The 19,317-nt window shown below is 35.9% G+C and overlaps 4 protein-coding genes across 4 annotated transcripts; 2 read left to right on the top strand and 2 right to left on the bottom strand.

Moving 5' to 3' along the window:
• Positions 1 to 1,554: 1,554 nt before the first annotated feature.
• Positions 1,555 to 5,819, bottom strand: LOC114536276 (extracellular calcium-sensing receptor-like). The gene is made up of 3 exons (XM_028557610.1): positions 5,748 to 5,819; positions 5,382 to 5,443; positions 1,555 to 4,675 (listed from the first exon to the last, which is right to left on the bottom strand). The coding sequence occupies exon 3, from the start codon at positions 4,446 to 4,448 to the stop codon at positions 1,845 to 1,847; it is 2,604 nt and encodes an 867-aa protein (XP_028413411.1). The 5' UTR covers positions 4,449 to 4,675; positions 5,382 to 5,443; positions 5,748 to 5,819; the 3' UTR covers positions 1,555 to 1,844.
• Positions 5,820 to 7,363: 1,544 nt separating this feature from the next.
• On the top strand, positions 7,364 to 8,262 carry LOC114536322 (tctex1 domain-containing protein 1-B-like). Its single transcript, XM_028557679.1, has one exon. The coding sequence runs from the start codon at positions 7,453 to 7,455 to the stop codon at positions 7,996 to 7,998; it is 546 nt and encodes a 181-aa protein (XP_028413480.1). The 5' UTR covers positions 7,364 to 7,452; the 3' UTR covers positions 7,999 to 8,262.
• Positions 8,263 to 11,767: 3,505 nt separating this feature from the next.
• LOC114536315 (SOSS complex subunit C homolog) lies at positions 11,768 to 14,575 on the top strand. Its single transcript, XM_028557665.1, has 5 exons — positions 11,768 to 11,886; positions 12,295 to 12,364; positions 12,518 to 12,566; positions 12,761 to 12,814; positions 13,066 to 14,575. Exons 1-5 carry the CDS (start codon positions 11,871 to 11,873, stop codon positions 13,159 to 13,161), a joined length of 285 nt encoding a protein of 94 aa, XP_028413466.1. The 5' UTR covers positions 11,768 to 11,870; the 3' UTR covers positions 13,162 to 14,575.
• Positions 14,576 to 14,594: 19 nt separating this feature from the next.
• LOC114536314 (serine/threonine-protein kinase STK11-like) lies at positions 14,595 to 19,240 on the bottom strand. The gene is made up of 11 exons (XM_028557664.1): positions 18,649 to 19,240; positions 17,955 to 18,038; positions 17,623 to 17,712; positions 17,451 to 17,512; positions 17,276 to 17,346; positions 16,739 to 16,875; positions 16,438 to 16,565; positions 16,048 to 16,105; positions 15,784 to 15,950; positions 15,120 to 15,203; positions 14,595 to 14,837 (listed from the first exon to the last, which is right to left on the bottom strand). Exons 1-11 carry the CDS (start codon positions 18,987 to 18,989, stop codon positions 14,803 to 14,805), a joined length of 1,257 nt encoding a protein of 418 aa, XP_028413465.1. The 5' UTR covers positions 18,990 to 19,240; the 3' UTR covers positions 14,595 to 14,802.
• Between the last annotated feature and the right edge of the window lie 77 nt (positions 19,241 to 19,317).

Below are 19,317 nucleotides of genomic sequence, written 5' to 3'. Positions count from 1 at the left end.
CCTGATATATTGCTTGGCATAGCGCTATAGTTCTCGGTTGAGAAAACATAAATTTGTCAGCTATTCATGTATACATTGCCATATGGTTTCATCATCGTCATTCATCAAAATTGTCATTTTTTACAGACAGCGCGATTGACGGCTGATAGCTACGGGTTTTATTAAATAATTATGCTCATGCATGATTCTTTAACTAAACTTTTAGTTAGTATACTCTCGCCATGTTTGCTTGTAGCTGGCTTTTAAACAAAATTCACTGTTCGATTTTCTTTCTAATTCTGATCAGTCGAGGTGAACCGATTGGATATAGCCTGCATGGCTAGTTTCGGTTGCCCTTGCAAAGTAAAGCTGCACACGAGTTTCTGTATTGAGGGATTCTTAGGCAATAAAGAAAAGGATCCAAGAATACATTTAAATGAATGGTCATCCACAAAAAGAAACCTAACTTGTCCTTTTCTTCACGCATGTTGTAGCCCTCATTTTCTGATGTTTTCAAATAGTGATGAAAGGTAAAAGGTGCACAAGTCAACAAATATGTCAGCACAAGAAGAGCTGACGTTAAGAGAAAGTTTCTTTGTTGTAAAATTCTGTTTTGCTTGCGAGATTTGTCCAAACAACTGCCTGCTGTTTTTATTGCTTTCGATTGTTGTCTTAGTGAGCAGAAAGCTCGCACGTACATCGTTGGTAGGGCCAGAAACAGTAAAACACAACATGCTGTTATCCCGTGATAGAGTCCGTTATTTCCAGGTAAACGAAACAATATAAACAGAAAAGTTGTACAACCCAACCAAGTTGAAATAATGACCAGCGACACATGTTTCCTTGTGACGAGAACTTGAAACTTGATGGGGTGTATAATGGCAACAAAAATGTTCAATCGATATGAGGAAAATCGTGAGAAATGATATCATCAACGCATCATAGGTGCCAATCAGTGTAACAATTTTTACCAGCCTTGGAATGTATCTTTCTAACCAAATATTGTAAGTAAAGTGGGTAATATTAATGACTGCAGTAAAAAGATCGGAGATTATTAAACTGGTAACGAGCATGGCAGATCTCGTTCTCAAACATTTCTTAGGATCTTTCACGATCACCACAAATACAAAACAATTCATAACCAAACCAAGAACACAAACAGAGATGTGTAAAATTGTTGGGACATCGGCGACAAATTGACCTATCATTTTTTTGTACTCGTCGTTGATATGGACGCGTTCATATGTTTATATTTAGGCTATATCTGTATTAATATAGGTAGCTAGCTCTGTTTATATACATAGATTAATATATTTCATCTTCATTCATTATTAAATGAGTTTTAGCTCAACTTAATGGAAAAAAAATGAAACTGCAATTGACTATTCCATATTTGGGTATATACAAACGCTGCAGCTAAATCAGTAAATATAATATGGATGAATAATAGTATAACATAACTCATAAGACTGATAAAGTGAAATGTTAAAAAATCTGTTTGTGGGCAATTTGAAAAGAATTCCCGCAAGCAATATTGCTGTATATCATGAAATTCTGCCTGCTTGGATTTCGCAGGTGTTTTCCATAATTCAGCAACAGCAAATTACAATTTAATTTTATTTTGTCATTGTCAGCCAAAATGGCGGGGTCCAGTTTACTGTAAAATATAGAGTTCAACTGCATGCAGCACAGAAATTATAAATAGCACGTGTTATTTGTAATCTCTATGATGCAGCATGCATACGTCAGCATATGACGTCAGCTATTAACTTGTTTATACCAAAATTTAGAGCATAAATCATGAACATTGACATTAGAGACACTTTGAATATTGTTGTAAGTGGATAATAATTGAGCCGCAATCTCTACGCATTATTAAGTATCTCCAAACACGTGTCAGTTTGTACACCCTTGTCACGTTTTGAGATATCAGACATTGCTATGCTCTCTCTTTTTAAGAATGTCATATCCAACATAGAAGTTGAAAGTTGCAACGAGTTCAGTGATGTTGACTGTTTCCTTAACGTAAATTCCCAAGCTCGTTCACGTAATACCCTTTGATTATTCAAATCTTTGCGGAACAACAGCACGTATATCTTTGAAGAGAACATAAGATGCAACAAAAATGAGTAGGAAATTAAGATTGTTAAAGAGTCGACTATGCTGCCATATTGCCCGTAAAACCGACCAATTATACCCATCAGCCAAGTCAGTTTAAACGTCAGCAGAGCAAATAGAGTATGTCTTGAATTATTGTAACTCCCGGGTATCCGGCGGGAACTCAATGCTATAGCTATGCACCAAGTATTTAAGAACATTAGTAGAAATTTGCTGAGGAGAAAATAAACGATGGAATTGAAGTCGCAAAGAAGGTGACATTTTTCTTGTAACGCTACCACTTTTGCTGATGGTGAACGGCCGCTTAGCCAAAGAAGGCATACCATCAGTTGCGTTGATGTTGACAGCAAAACCAACGTAAATTGAACGCTCCTTCGCACCAGGACGTTTTGAATATTCGCCGCAGATTTACTGCTAAATATAATAGCTGTTCGTTTTGTTTTTGCTATAATTATTGATAGCGTTAGCGAGTAGACGACCGCGGGAAGTACATCTTGCAATCGACATCGAAAGTCCGTTGGTTCTCCTGGATACATGAGAGGTAACGACAAACCAATCGTTATGGAGAGCAGAAGAAATAGGCTGAATTCACAATCATATGCACGAACGACCGGCGTACTTCTGTAATAACAAAAAATCAAGAAAAATGTTAATGAGGTGAGCGTTGATATCACCGATAACATCGAGATTACAATTGCCCAAGGATTATTCCATCGCATAAAAATGTAAGAAATTATTTCACATCCTGTTTGATTCTGATTCGGTTTACTTCCTGAAGTGCACGCTCTGCAGTTAACTGAATTGCTTTCATTACTAAATGTCCCAAATGGGCATTTTATACATTTCCAGCAACACGATGCCATTACGTTAATAACTCTGTGCATTCCTTTAGGACACGGATTGCTGCATCTTGATATCGGTGGTATGTTCCCACTCCAGTTAAATTTGTTAAAATACAACGTCAGATTGTCACTAGAACCATTGTATGCTCCAACTAGTACGTGTTTGCTTGCGTCGCTTTTAAAATGTTGAAATGAATAAATATCAATTGTGTTGTTCACGGAATCACCATATTTATCTAGAAAGACATCCTGTTCAGTTATACCTTTGAAATTGGTGTTTTTAAGGTACGGAAGAATCGAACTTGGCTTGATTTTCTTCTGGCAATTAGTCGTTGAATTTATAAATCTTTCTGCACAGAAGATATTAATGGCATCGACAACAGCTAGGACTGCATTGATTACGTATGGTGCTTTAGCCAAAAGTTGAAAGTTAAACTTGTTATCATGTTTAATATCCTCAATATTATCTTTAGTTTTTATATCCTGCAATATCTTCGCTTCAGCAATGTTATCTCTCCATATGCTTACTCTGGTAGTAAAATAAGAATCAAATTTTGGCACATCGATAATTTTGTCTATCACTCCAATTGAGCTATCAAGGAATTGTGCATTTTTTTCACTAAATATCTCGGGTACATTGTACCAAGTTGCTGTGAAAACCCAGACTTTCTTTGAAATGTTATTCAACTTGGCCATTTCAATCAAACGTTCCGAGTTGATACCACTTAGAAACACCACAACGATACCAGCTGTGTCATGCTTTTTCCATTTCTCAACAACATCAGCCAACATTTCATCTGTGACATGGTTAGGAAGCATTGATATTTCTGCAAAGCAGATTGAATTCTCTTCAGAGTGACGAAGTAACGAGGTGTACAATGGCCTTCCATAGTTGTCATCTGTATACACAAGCATTGCATATGTCCACTCAAATTTCTTAAGAATATTTGCAATTACCTTGGCCTGTGAAATGTCGGTTGGAACTGTTCGAGAGAAGGTTGGAAATCTGTACTTGTTGCTTAATATCTTAGATGTGGAGGCATAACCAACTTGTGGAATATTATAGGTACTCAGTATATCATTGACTGTGATAGACAATTCACTCTTTCCCGCTCCAATGACAGCAATGTGTTTGCTGGTCTTTCTTTTCGCCAACACAGACTCATCTTTTACAAGCTGAAGTACATCCAAGGCTACTTCAACTGATTTATCAACTCTGCTGCAAGTATCATAAACATCGTAACCCAAAGTCATTCCTTTTAAGATGCCTTCGTCATTTACCTTTTTCACAGCGTAACGAAATGCTTCGAAGAGGGAGATCCCAAGAGGAAAGTAAGCACAATTCTGCTCACCCATCATTGTTACATTCTCTCTAACGGTTATTGGAAACATGGCAGAGATGATTATATCCCCCTTAATCTTCTCGAAGACTTGATTTGTGTAATTGCAATAAGCAATCACAAATAAGGACGAAAACAAAACGAATATTATTCGTTTATCACTAGACATACTCGCGAAACAGTGGTAGAGCCTACTGTAAGCTAGATCACTTGAAGAAACCAAAAAGAACAATTCCTTTCTTCTTCCTCTGTTAAAACAACAAAGTACAAAGCTTTGTTTTCGATATTTGTGCAATTTACATAGCCTTCTGTCAAGAAAGATAGTTCGCTAAACATTTCATGCTTTCTTTGCTTCTTTAAATTCTTGCCTTGAATTCCAATATCAGTTGAGCGGTGCTATGAACAACCAGACAGCAAATTTAATTGAATTTTGAAACTGTTGCATGGCTAATCTGACTATATTAGCAGCCTAAAGCCTTGACGCCAAAACAGTACAGAAATAATTAAATAATCATCCCATATTAAAATGCAATATCATCAAAGAAGACAACTTACAACCGGTGCAGTAATTTAACATGCGCCTCACCGTTTACAAATGCAGATTAATTATACACTAGGAAAACAACTTAAAATTAAAATTGATTGGCCGACAATCGTCAGCAGTCCTTTCGACGCCTATATTTTAAATAATCCTACTGTTGTTCAATCACCGCTTAAAAGATACGTCACGATTACTAATCTTAATATTATAATTCCAATCTCTCTTTTATTTCTAAAAATTGATTTTGTCGTGTTCCAAATGGGTTCTGTCAACAACCTATGCCGTTTCATTACCCAAATCATAATTGTCTAACGAAAAAGCAGCCTAAACTTTCTCTGCATTCACCTAGTGTTACCGAACGCCAATGGCACGTGATCTTAGAATGTAACGCTATTGGATATAGATTTAGTAGCCATAGACGCTATTTTTTTAAGTTATTGTCAACCACATTATATTCGCAGGTTTTACTGAAATTGCAATTCTGCAATTTACGGTGAATCAAAATTTATCGAGAGTTCTCAAAGATTTAAATAAGATATACCTATGTGATGTTCACTTTACCTTCAATCACCTTTAACCATCACTTTCATCTTTTCTTCTACAAAACTGTGAGTCTGTGTAAACTGCAGTGGAAAAGTAACGAATCTTCTTGATCTGGACATAGCACGTACATATGACTAATGCAAACACATTGTTTAATTTTTTCAGCTTTGCAACGAAGGTTTTTTTCTTTGTTACATACAAACTAATTAGCCATTCTGTTGCTTCGTTTATTCAGCTGCAAAACGTTCTCTTTTTCACATTACCTCAGTTAGGTAATGCAAAAAAATATGATTTTTGTGAAAATAAATTAGATACCGTATCGTATTTCGTTTTTAATTCTCTTTACAGTCCTGCATCGTTTATATATATTTTGTGCTGCTTCACCTGCGCATGATTATACTTTGGATACATGGCTGCTCCACCAAATCACTACACTCGGTCTTTATTGCATGGTCGCCATTTATTAGTTTGTCTTTAGTCATGAAGTTCAATATATGTTTAGAGCCTAAATTAACACCTACCTTTTGATATCTATATACTATTAACCTAATTTTATTTCTAAGGATCTGTTCATTACCGCATTTTCTAAAGGCAGCTTGCAAATTGGTCAATTACTAAGATTAGACCTCCTGTTGCTGTTGTGGCAGTTCATTGCTAAAGGCGCTGTTACACTATATGCAATTTTCTTTACAACTTGCAATGCAATTATACAATTTTGAGGGATGTTAATTTGTAAAGAGTGTAATTCGAAATGCTAAGAAAATGTTTGAGAAAACGTTAGCGGATCGTAATAAATGTTCGTAACTGAAAATTTTAGATGCCCTAATAATTCTATAGTCAGACAATAGAGTTGCAAGGAAAGTTGCCTAGCTTAACACCGCCTTAGACTTAGTATAATGGATTATGCATGGTAATAAAAAATTCTTATATAGATTCTTCTATAATAACTTCTTTATGTTATGGATCATGGATGTCTGCGTGCGGTGTTGAAGCACTTTTTTCTTCAACAGGATACTACATGACTACAAAGATTATATAGTCTACAAACACAAAAATATATTTATCTTGACCCGGCTATTCACCGCGGTCCAAAACTTTTAGTTTATGTGCGTTTTTTTGTGGAATCGTCTTTTGAAATATAAGTGGCCGCGTGTATTACATATGTTGTCTGTGTCTCCTGGTGAGGATATTTATATAACATACACTAAATAATCATTTGATTTGACACAAGTTACAACCATGATGTGCACACAGCTATTTAACATCTGTTCATACCGCTGCTTCGGAAGCACCTTATGCCCTTATGACTCTTTCATTGGATTAATCAGCAAAGTATATATCCCCGAGCTTTGTATTACACATGCCCAAATATACAATGCAAATAATTATATCAAAAAACTTGAAAGGCTCGTTCTATACATATTTAGTATAATTTCAGTATTGAAAAATGGCCTTTGAGCATTCTGATTGGCTCCCTCAGCAGTAACTCTGAGGCAATAGTTACTGCTCAGAGCAGTCTGAGCAGTAACTATTGCTTTTCCCCAAAAAAACATGGCTGAAAATACTCAAAATCAAAATTATATTCATAAAATAAACACGTGTATCAGTTGTATTTATAAATAAAACTTTTTCAATACTGAAATTATACTAAAACAATTAGTCGCCTCAGGCTCGGTGATTACAAGCCTATATTCACTTCGCCTTCGGCTCAGTGAATATAGGCTTGTAATCACCTCGCCTTCGGCGACTAATTGTTAAGTATAACCATTTGTGCAGAAGTCACTTCAGGAAGTTCCCATGCAAAGAGGTATTTATTAATGATCTTTGTAACCTTTTCATAAATTACTCGTGAAACCAATGACACTAGAAATATTTATTTAATATAAATGGGAGTTATGAGACGTCCAAATATGTCCAAATGCCGGACGTTTGGCTCCATAGCAACAAATCTTAACGCAAACAGGTGCAAAAGGTCAAATCTAACGAATACGAAATTTGCTTGCTGCATGGCCTTAATCGTATTATTCAATTGTGCTTTTCATCGTTTCTCATAATTACTCAATAAATCATAATACTGGAGGCTATATTGATGCAGTCCATATCATCAAGCCGGTCAAAAGAGGAGAAAGCTTCAAATAATCTACGAAAGAAATCCAGTATTTCTTTAGGAGACTACACACAGAATACTCAGTCAAATATGATCAACGTACGAGGTCCTTTATTCATGACACCATTGTCCCAGAAAGTACAGTCGAATCGTGGAGGAGAAAATACGAAAATTTTATACGAAAACACGTACAAGATGGCTCCGAATACCGCTTTTCCCGCTAACAAAATCAAAGAAGTTGTCGAGGGAATATTGGGACGTGAGTTGAAGGATATTCCGTACGAAGCTGAAAACTGTCGTCAGCTGACAAGTCGCATTTCAGACATTATCAAGAGAGAGGTGAAAGACTTGGATCTAGACAGATATAAACTGGTTTGTATTGTGCACATTGGACAACGAGGTAACCAAGAGATCAAGGTTGGTAGTCGATGTCTGTGGGACGTGAGGTTAGACACGTTTATATCAGCGGAATATAAAAATACTTCACTGTTTGCCATTGCTACTGTCTTTGGAATTTACTTTGAATAAAATAATTGATAATCCAATCATCAGTTACCTTCACATGAACATGTCATAAACTCGCCACCCGGCCATTAGAGACCAATTTATAACTCTTGCAATTAACAGCTATATGTGCACGAATCCATTGATGAGTTATTACGAACTTGTTTGTGCGAATATAGATTGTCAAAGCGCTTGTCGCTTGGTTATATATTCTACGAAAACTTTAAAATATGAGAAATTATTATGGGAGTTACATTCGTCTTTTATTATCTGTTTTAAATGTTAATGTAGAACAATTAAAATGTAAGATTTTTCCTATTGGATCATGTCTAGATTTTTAATAGTATATTGCAAAATAAATGTAGCATAAACGCTATGCTTTTGAGAATGTAGCTTTATTAAACCACTCAGTCAAATATATAGCTCAGTCCTGTACCCAGCAAGAGCAACACTATTACTCACTATATATATATATACGTTTTACGACAAATATACTTCAAGGCGTAAACTTCTTCTTTTACTTAACTTCATCAATCCATGTAAACAACATACAAGTTGATTATGATTAAACACACATTACAAACATGAGATCAGAGACTTCCTAGCATGTCTGAGTGGCAGAAAGAACCTCTTCTTGTGTGACTCAGTTTAACTTTGTGGTTCTTTCCTCGGAACAGGAATATTTCCAAATTAAATTTCTGCTGCTTATGCGACCCACTGAAGAGCATTCCGTTGCGAGGAAACTCCGGTGTGTAAATGTAGCTTAAAATGTCCATCAGTTTTTATATAGCTAATGGTTTATACTTTTCATGGTGCATACCATGTCATACTTCTATGCAAAATTATGATTCGTTCGCGCAAAGTGTACTGACGAATATTCCACATATAGCTAACCGCTCAAAAATAACTATTTCAAGTCTTTCCCGTGTAAGCCGATATTCTACGAAGAATAACGATTTTTTGCCATATTTGTATGAGGAATTTGAGCCACCCAAAATATAGTATATTGTCGTATGAATTATCTCCGTTTCCCACGGAAAATTAATTGTTCACAATCTGGGGTGTATTCAGGTATACTGTAAGTGTAAGTGTACCGGGCGCCTGTAAGTATATAATTGTATTAAGATCGATGGATACGAGATTAAAGAATCTATCTTAATCTGAGAGGACTGGGACATATAACAAAGAGAACATAAGCAAGCATCGTTGTCGACATTGAGACGTGATTCGTTGAAAAAAATACTTTTAGTTATACATTACTCATTATAATAGTCTCATATAAGCTCGCTAACAATAATCCATGCAGTTTACGGTTAGTCAATGCATGCACGTTATACGTTGAAAATATACTGAAAAAAACAAAACTAAGTCAACTGCAAAATGTTCATGGTTTACTGTTAACGACCATCTGATCCTGACCATAAGCACCAGGATGAACATACGGCGGTGGTGGTTGATGGCTACGAGCATGTTGTACTGGTCTGTTCGCCATTGTTATAAATGTAGTTGGTTGGCCTGTTCGAACTGTCACCGTTTGTGTCTATATATATTTACACAGAATACAGAAATAGAATGGAAACATAAATAGATTGATGAAAACAGTATGAATGTACATCTAAATAAAGAAGTAGTTAGACTTCTCGGAAAAATCTAGTCCGATCAACTATGGACGTAATTATGGTTATAACGTTAAAATAATAATTACCCGTGGTGCACAGCAAGTTCCATAACAACCGTATATTGAACCAATCAAACTCACGATGACAATAATGGCAAAGATTATAGTCACAGCACCGTTAGCTCCACGTACTGTCTTCAGATCAGAACAGCTTGCTTCGTCTAAAAACCAGTTAACCATGCATTTATTACAATAGCCCTAACCAAAGTCTGTTGCATGAGTCATAGATAATGCTCACGTTGAGTCAAAACTGAACGTACGTTTGAATAACGGATATTTTCAAAGGAAATATCTCCTTCCAAAACCGGCCGTAATCTCTCATGTTAAATTAAAATCTACTATGAAACTATGAAACTTACATCCGAAATTTTGTTTTCTGTATCTGCAATAACAATGAGAATCAATGTTTTCCGTGCAAGTTGATGCAAGGACGCTCCAAAACGAGGCCGATATAATCACTCCCACGATTGCAAGTATCACCCCCACGATATGTGTACCAAGTGCAGCCACTAGCTTTTTATGTAAATAAATGCATAATATTAATCGGCTGATCGACCGATTAAGACCGGTGACAGGAACATGCGTGGAACAATTTGTAAAAGCAGTCTTAGCAATTGATCTAAATAGTTATATCAGAAAATATAAAAGACATGATATGTTTCATGGTAACGGAATAAAGAGATCTCTTAAAATAAACCTAAGCCGATATCTCAATCTCAAAGGGGAAGCAAAGGGGAGTATGATATGGCTAGCTTCAGCGATGATAGCCTGTTAATTTAAATAATTTCCCACAAAAAGTTCAAAGCTTGTCATTCGTATGTTAAAAATACTTTGTTTTCTTACCAAACCAAGGATTTTTTTGTATCCAGCGACAATACTAAGTACAGCAGGAACTACAAACTATGTAAAGTAGAAAAATGTTGCTCATTAGACTGAAGATTGCATGTAACACTTTTTTTTTAATTATTCTATATATTTTGAATGTTAGATATAATACCAGACCAAAAATTTATCAGATTATTAAATCTATATAGACAAAATTTTACGCTCGCGGCAATGACAAGCAGCCAATTCCAATAACTATTATAGCACAAACTTTTCCAATAGTAGTTGTTCGTCTCAATATGAAAAAGTTATCACAAGGAAATGTGCATAATGCAATGGTTAATTGCCTTAAATATGAACCAATTGATTGTCGGAAAAGTGCCATGCCGTACACGTACTTTAAAACATTCGCAGGAATACATTTGCCAGGACATGAAGCATTTGCAAATCTTTACACAATTACACTCACATAAAGCGCCCACAAACCAATACTGACATCCAGTGCTGGGCTTGTCATCTTGCTCATCGCCACTATCCCACAAATCACAGAGATTAACGTCAAAGCCAACAACGATAATCCAATTGAAATAGAACCAATGCTGACACTATTTCGCATAGCCATGTCTTATTTCGCTTTGAAACTAACTCCGAAACTGTTTTTCTTCGAGTCCAAAAGAATTCAATATAAACCGGTTCAGACGGATGCAAAACATAATACACGGCCTTTTTTGCAAAACATGACTTATATATTGTGACGTCAAGGTGACGCTGAACCTCTCGGAAATGTTATTGGCTAAAGGTCGGCCTCCACTTGTGCAAGTGCGGTCGATTATTAGTGCGGTCGATTTGGCACACGCTCGGTGACTCTGGTCGCTATTAAGCCGACCGTCACAGCTAGTTTTTTGTATATGACAGTAGAAATGTGTAGTCTACTTTCAAGGCGGCCGTCAACACGCAAGCCGTACGTGCGATTTCAGCGCGTACGTGCGTGCAAGTGGAGGCTTGCCTCAGGTGACCCAGTGGCACCTCCTAATAATCGGCCTCTCGGTCAGTTTCGCATCTGAATCCTCTGCAATGATAGAGAACGGTGAGCTGAGTCTAAATGAGTCGCATTCCAGGCTTTTCAATTTCCAAGATCCAACTGATAGCTTTTAGGAAAAAAGACCCGACTCTCTTCTAGCGAGCTCTATCTCTTTCTTCTGATGAAAGACCCTGGGTATCAGATCTCATCTGCGCATGTCACAGACTCACAGCGGGACACAGTCATATATAGCTCAGTGGACACAGCGGCACCGCCAGTCACAGACAGGTAGTGGTCACAGGTCAATAGACTAAGTTGTATCTTGTTTGTATGAAAAATATGATGTATGATTGATCGGGCAGCAAGTAAAATATGACGAGTCAAGGAGGTATGTACCAGTTGTACCTTAATTATAATGTTCTGCTCTAAAGTTTTAAAACGATTGTTTGACATGTTAGGGGCAGCGTCAAGCGAAGCCATAAGTCTTTATATTATTCAAGTGCCGTATAAAGTCTTTGGGCTTTGGCCCTTCATTACAGACTGTTTAACTTTTTATGAAGTAATGATTATGTGATATGCAGGACTAAGTTAGAACTTCAACCTAATGTGTAATTCAAACAAATTGATCAATCCTAAAAAGTTTTCAAGATGCCATTATGTGTGGTTCTGGTTTGTTGGGTCCCCCCCCCTATTTTGCAACTTTGCCAGAAAAATACTTACATAATATGAAGAAACAAACTTTAGTACAAACGGGTATTATTGTACATCAGAATTAATCCTGTCCTTAAAATTGCAGAATTAAATAATAGAAATAAAATACTTCAAGAACTGAATGAAAAGAAAAAACAGCTTGGGCAGCAGACAAGGTGAATGTATGTTATTGGAATGGTGCTATCGCAACTACCAGTGCCCTCTACATCTTGAGAATTTTCCAACTGGTAGACCCTAAATGGCTTTTTCCATATTTCCAGAATCTTCCAGATTTATTGTTTTTAGAACATTTTCATTGTTTATTGTAGTGTGACAACTGTCCAGTCATTACCAAGCCATCCACCAAAAGTACATGAGGTACCTACAAACATATTAAATGCAGTGTATCACATAATCACTAAGTCTAATTCACCCAATTGAAATTTTACCTGTTCTTTTTCAACTCATGTTATTTTCTGATTTTAACTTACTCTCTTATTCACATGCTTATAATCATGATCACATGATGACTGCTTGAAGACAACAAACATAGAAATTGTTTTAATTTTCAGAGTCCTCGCCATACCAGCGAAGCTCACTTGTTAGCTCAAAAACATGCTCTTGAGGTACATGTGCCACCATTCATTATTGTATTGTACATCATTGAGAATATGTTAAACATCCTTCATTACTATGTGGAAGGCACATATGACAGCTTGGCTAAAATGTATCCCTCTATTACATATATATAATATAGAAAATGCTAATTACTTTACACAATTGATAATTACTTTGCACATTATTCTGTATGGTTGACTGGTGTTTAATGGCATTTCATCACTTTTCAATCACTAATTTCTCATTTTTAATTTTTCAGTATGCAAATTCTATTTCATGGGGTTATTTTATCACACAAGATTCTTTGCATGGAAACTTGATTTTGCCTGTGATACCACGATTTGAGCCTGACTGAACAAAGTTGTGAAAAGTGTAGAATATAGGCTGTTGTTACTTGTGGCTCCATGATTTGCAGCATTACTGGTGGTTTTTGAATATAGAAGATAACTGTCAGATGCATGGTGTATGCAGTGCAACTCAGCAAGTAATATTAAACTTTGAAATTGGAATTAACATTCATCACCAGGTAGGTTAAATAGGCTGAAGTCATGCATTGGATTACGTTCTATTGGACTTGCACTACAGATGGAACTATGTAATCACAGTCAACAATGATATAATTCTCAAAGACAAAGCACAAAAATAGAACTTTATAATATGTTGGTAGTGGAATTTTTGTTTTTTGCTTATTTATTTTCAAGATCAACATGAAGCAACAAGTATTGTTTTGGTATCAATTGATTGATTGTATTGAGGCACAGAAGCTTGTGTGATGCTTGTACAATAGCTGAGTTTTATATGTTTAGTTTACAAGCAAAGTCCTTGTGACACTTGGTTTGGTGCACTTTGACTTAGCGATTTCGAGCCTAGTCTAAACACTGCAATAATTTGAGCCTGGATTCATCTAAACTCATATAAACTCATATAACATCAACATATTTCGTATCAGCGGATGAACTTTTCAATTGATCTCTACTTTAGCAAAATAGACTGCATTCAGACTAAGTTCCCGACTCTGGGGCTTGTCTCATTTTAGCGCCTAGGTTAAGGGGACGCCTTCACTCCCGTACCCCACATACCAACTGTCTCCAAGCATAACCACTATGCCGTTCCAGTGACGCTTCTCGTCAATGTGATTGTTTAATAATTGACCATCATAGGTAATGTTTTGTAATTTTCTTAACAACCGATATCCTGAAACTTCTTGTTGCCATCTTTTTGTCTCCGGAAGACAATGGAGTTTGTGCCAAGGTCAGATGAAGTCCACGCTTGGCTCTGTGGGTGCTGAAGCTGCCCACTGCTCTCTCTCATCTCCCTCCACTAGTCCTCTCTCTCCTGTTCGAGTTGGCGGCTTTGATAGCATGCTTCCATTTTCTGCGGTCGGCTGCCGTTTCCCCGCCTATACTTGGTTCATGTTTCCTGTCTTCATGTTTCGTTTAGAAACGTCTTTGTAGCGAACAACAACTTTTCCTGCAGAGTGCAGGCGTGGAACCCGTGGCAAGCTCGTCGTAGAGCATGTCCTCGGAGATCTGCAGTCCTACGAGGTCCTCCATGCTGACTGACGTCGCTAAGCCAACGTAAACGTCTTTGACTGAGCAGAGCTTGTTTGGGATATGGTCTTGCCAGATGATGCCCCTCTTGAAACTACGTCATTTCTAACTACGTCACTGCCATAATGTCCTGATCAAAATCACACTAAGTCTAGAGCTCGCAAGCAATGCATAATGAGGTACGACAAAGAAGCAGTTCAAAAACAAAAAGGATGGCGTTTATTTCATGTAATCTAATATTCCCTGGACACAAGATTTACGACTGAATGGAACTAGATTATCCAAACAGAAATAATACAAATAAATTATTAAACATTATGTACAAATATGAGTCAAAATTCTAACCTTTCAAAGATGCTATAGTTTTTTTATATAGCAATGCCAATGGCAAAAGCTGTATACAATTATTATATTCTTGCATTATTTCATGACAACAGTTTACTCGTTCACCTGTTACCATGGATACACGAATGAGGTAACACTATAAAAGAAGTGCAAATAAGCATTGATCAGTATTGTTCTGTTACAAAAACAAATAAATGATAAATTCTTAGGAAAAAAGACCATGTGTATATAGGGTCACCATCTATAACACTATCGAATGATTGCTAAGTTCCTCCAGTATTGTCTAACAGATCAAGCATAAAAAAGTATTTTGACTGGTTTCTACTTATTTGAATGGTAATATTTAACGCATCTTTATATTCAAATCTTTCATCCATTTTTCACATCATTATTGGGTAGAATGATAACAGATAATTACATGAAGCAAAACTTCCTTTCTTTTTTGATTTCTTTTTCTTTGAGACTTGCATCAACTCCGGACTGTCTTGTGGTTCCTCAACGTCTAAATTTGTATTAAAAACACTGTTAGCTTCGAGAATCATTCATCAGAAGGAGGATATTTCAGGCCTGTACCTACACTGTATAACTTGGCGAGCCTTGGAACAACAAAGCTTTGTTCAACTGATTATATTGGCTTTTAATGCGCTCAGAGGAACAACGGCTTAGTTTGTGCGACAAATTAACTTTTTTCCGTCTACATCGCGTTGTTCAACAGATATTTTTGAAGTGATATTTGGCTAACTTGCGTCGTTAGTAACAAATTCACTATTTTTGACAACTCGTGTTGCTGGGTACTTTTGTTCCAGCCCGCTGCAAGCGTAGAAGAGAACAAAAGTATCGAAGCAGTAAAATTATGCAAAAGATTATTCATCCACGGAAAATTTCCAATGCTTAGTTATTATTGGCTTATGACACGCTTCGCCCGGAAGGAACAAAAGTAGCCGGGCATGTGATGTGGCTTATCCAAGATAGTGAATTGGGTAAAAAATGTACAAGGAACCATACAATGAACAAGAAATCGTTTTAACTGATTCTGCTAAATAATGAAATGTATACACAACATTCTACAATATCTTCACCACCTGCTAAAGGAGTCTCGGCTTCATCAACGAGCGAGGTTGAACCACTGTCTGGACTATGCAAATCTTCAAGATATGGAACGACACTCATGCTACGAAATGGATCACCATCTTGCAATGGTGGCATTGGTACGTAATCACCAGTAGCCGGGTGTTTCTTTCTTACCCAACTATAAAACATTAGAGAACATAGATCATGAAAATATCTTGGGGCCAAGCGTCTTTTTTTCCTCAAAAGGTTTAGTACTAGGAAAGAAATGCGCTTACTGGTGCTGTCTGATGTCTTGTAAGGATAGTCTTTCTGACGCGTCTCGTTCTAACATACCTAAATATTGAATCAAATACAATACACAGCAAATAGCTGAGTATACTGAACTATGTTTCATTCACAATTTGGAACCAAACATGCTGTCATTAGCAGGATGCACTTTTTTTTTTAAAAGTTGACTGAGAAAGCTTTTTTTAAGCTGCTGTTTTAAAGCACATTGTCATTGATAGCCGAATATATAAATCTAATACTTTGTCTGTTTTCATTTGAGCGGGCAAAATGGTCAGACTTCAATGGTCAGGTCCTATTTAATGGAGGTATTTCGTGTATGTATGCATGTTGTCTTAATTGAATGCATGTAAGTTTACGCTAGAAATCTGAAAACCTACCTCGCAAGAGGCTTTCTAAACTAGAGTCTACATCTGTTGGTATTGTAAACTCTCCTTTCCCAATACATTCAAAAAGTTTGTAGATATTATCTGCTTCAAATGGGTACAGACCAGTTGTTATATTATATCTGCATAAATGAACAAATATATATGTCAATATTTTGTCCAATAAGGAGAGAAAGTGACTACAATGTCTAGAGGTTCCACAGGTTTAATTGATATGAATGAATATATAAAGTATTGTGTGCATTTTATCTTAAATTTGTAATAATTTCATGTGTGAAACCCTTCACACACTTACAGTGTAATACCCGCTGCCCATATATCCAATTTAAAACCAGAGAATGATTCTAGACCATTTGCAACTTCGGGAGGTTGAAATGCCGGTGAACCCTGGCTCGTCCAGCAAGTGTCATCAGGGGCAAACATATCTAACCTCTGGACAACAAAATTAATGCAATGCATGTCAATTATACTTAACGGATAAAAAATATTTAAACAATTGTAAATTTCAGACAAATCCTTTGGATGCTTATTTTACTACGAAAGTTTCTAAAAGTTATTATACTTGAGAAGTTAAAATCTTGAAAGATTCCTAGCTACTGTACTGTAGATTTACTTGATTGTGCCATACTGGACAAATTAAAATTGTTATACTTCTAAGAAGATAGATGCTTAAACCATTCCTCATGCAGATCCCATACAAGTATTTTTATGGGCCCAAAGAAAGAAAACTTTATATTGTTCTTATAAAGTTCCGTAATTTTATGTGTATGTAATTTCCTTTTTCGTGTTTTAAGAAGGAATGTAGATGAAAGAACCCTTAGTTATTTATTACCTCAGCAACACCAAAGTCACTGATTTTTAAAGTACCATCAGTTGCAAGCAGTAAATTGCTAGGTTTAATATTTGTGTTTCATTAAGGAATTTTAAATAATAATTATTTGTAGGTAGATAGGGCTCTGCTTTTAACATAAATTTCTGTATTGAAATTTAATTTATTTAAAGGATATCTTTATGAATTACTCCTTGTCCATGGAGGTATTCCAAGCCATCCAGCAGCTGAACAAAGTACCTTTCAATGATATTACAGTAATGTAAAGTAACATTCACAATATTTCTAGACTATTAAATGAAAAATGTTCATACATACCCTTTTGTCTGGAGTAAAAAAATATCACTTACCCATGGGCTTGCCAAATTGGAAACTTGTGGCTGTCAATACTCTCGAGCATTTCTTGTAATTCTCCAACACAATATTCAAGAATCATATATTTGGAAATAGTTAAGTATATTCATAAATTTCAGAATTATCACTAAACAATTTACAAATAAGAAAATTAATTGAAAGAATAAAAAACTGAGTGGGGGCACCATGGATAAGGGCTAAGAAGAGGGCATTGATAGGATAAAAGGAACACCTTAATTAGATAAGATACTAAGGGAATGTGTATATATCCCAGTACAAGAATCTCTTTGGGGATCATTATAGAAATTTTACTAGTAAAAAAGGATATAATTTCTCTTTTTCTTCATTGTAAATTACATCAATTAGTTCTATGACATTTCTATGTTTTAATCTCTTTAGTAACCTAAACTCCCTGCAGAAAAAACAACATATGTTAATTTATTTAGAGAATTAGAAAATTCATAATGACCATAGGAAAGTTTTGTAAGGTCAAGCATGCCAAAAGAAATTTTTGTGGGAATAACAAATGACACCATTTTTAATTTAAATACATTGATTATTATCATGTGAAATACAAAAGAAAAAGGTTGTTAAATATTGAAACCTGATATCTCATTAGTATCTTACTGTGAATGTTATAAGTGCTTGTTAATCATTTATGTAATAACTTGCAACAAAGCATTTACAATTTGCAAGTCTTCACAAGACCATTAAATTGTGCAAAGTAGTAAGTAAATAAACTAAAATACTCATGTTGTAAACAGTAAAGCTTGTCTATCATTACATGGTGACACAAGATACTTTTCATAAATTATACATACCACATCTCATAAGATAATGCATTTATGTAAAGGGATAATCCCATGCGGTGTTGACTACTGTCATTCACTCATTCCCCAACTCGGGCATTATGACAGTTGACATTGATACTCATTGAAGCAATAATAATTTGGTAATTACGTAACGAGCGCATATAAACAAAACTTTACGTTTTCTCTTCTAGGATTTAAAAAAATACTTTCCTCTGCACATTTTCCTCGCCGTTTGGTATCCGTCTTAATCTTCGTTTTTTCATAATTTTCACCGCACGTCTTTTTAACGTTTCCATGTCTAATAGTTCTTTTACTTTGCCATATGACCCTTCGCCTAGCATGTCACCCATTAAATATTTTCCAATTGTCTTAGCTTTTCTTTTCTTTGGTTGATAAATAATTAAATCAGAGTCTACTCTCTTGATGAACACTGATGGCTCGTCCTCGCCAAGCCAAGAATGAGTACGGACTGCGCCATCCACAGAATCAGTCTCGCACAAATCGCCCAAATAAAAGTTTGTGCTTTCTTTCCCGACCATACTCTCCACCATTTCCAGAGCAATGCATGTGTTCAACAAGACGTTTTATTTAAAAATAGAAGGTAATATTTGGTTTGGTTTTGTGTATAAAACCTCGGAAGCCATATCGCCCCAAATCAAATCATTCTGTGTTTCCACTTGGTTACTTAGAAGACTCACTTTAACGTTCTGCTATCTTGAGGGCAGCCTCACCTTAATTTATTAATGATATCACTTGTAAAAATATACATCACAGCCTCACTGGGACAAGCAAATGTTTTGAATTTGCTATAATTGCTAAAAAGCCCGTATCTCTTCTGGTTACTCTGCTGATTTCGGGTTTACTTCACATCCACAGAAC

This window comes from Dendronephthya gigantea, unplaced genomic scaffold (genome assembly GCF_004324835.1).
Source record: "Dendronephthya gigantea isolate DGI-Jeju-01 unplaced genomic scaffold, DenGig_1.0 000133F, whole genome shotgun sequence".
In the NCBI taxonomy this organism is placed as follows: domain Eukaryota; kingdom Metazoa; phylum Cnidaria; class Anthozoa; order Malacalcyonacea; family Nephtheidae; genus Dendronephthya; species Dendronephthya gigantea.
The sequence above is the reverse complement of the archived record's forward strand: the minus strand, read 5'-3'. Positions and strand labels throughout refer to the sequence as shown.

Bases quoted from the DNA above. Each gene is read 5' to 3' on its own strand.
- LOC114536276 (XM_028557610.1), bottom strand. From the start codon at position 4,448: ATGTCTAGTGATAAACGAATAATATTCGTTTTGTTTTCGTCCTTATTT.
- LOC114536315 (XM_028557665.1), top strand. The intron at 12,567-12,760 runs GTACCTACAAAC...TTTAATTTTCAG, and splicing joins ATCCACCAAAAGTACATGAG to AGTCCTCGCCATACCAGCGA. The intron at 12,815-13,065 runs GTACATGTGCCA...TTAATTTTTCAG, and splicing joins CTCAAAAACATGCTCTTGAG to TATGCAAATTCTATTTCATG.
- LOC114536322 (XM_028557679.1), top strand. From the start codon at position 7,453: ATGCAGTCCATATCATCAAGCCGGTCAAAAGAGGAGAAAGCTTCAAAT.
- LOC114536314 (XM_028557664.1), bottom strand. From the start codon at position 18,989: ATGGTGGAGAGTATGGTCGGGAAAGAAAGCACAAACTTTTATTTGGGC. The intron at 18,039-18,648 runs GAAAGTATTTTT...TTTTTTCTGCAG, and splicing joins GGCGAGGAAAATGTGCAGAG to GGAGTTTAGGTTACTAAAGA. The intron at 16,106-16,437 runs GTAGGTTTTCAG...TTCAATATTTAG, and splicing joins TTTAGAAAGCCTCTTGCGAG to GTATGTTAGAACGAGACGCG.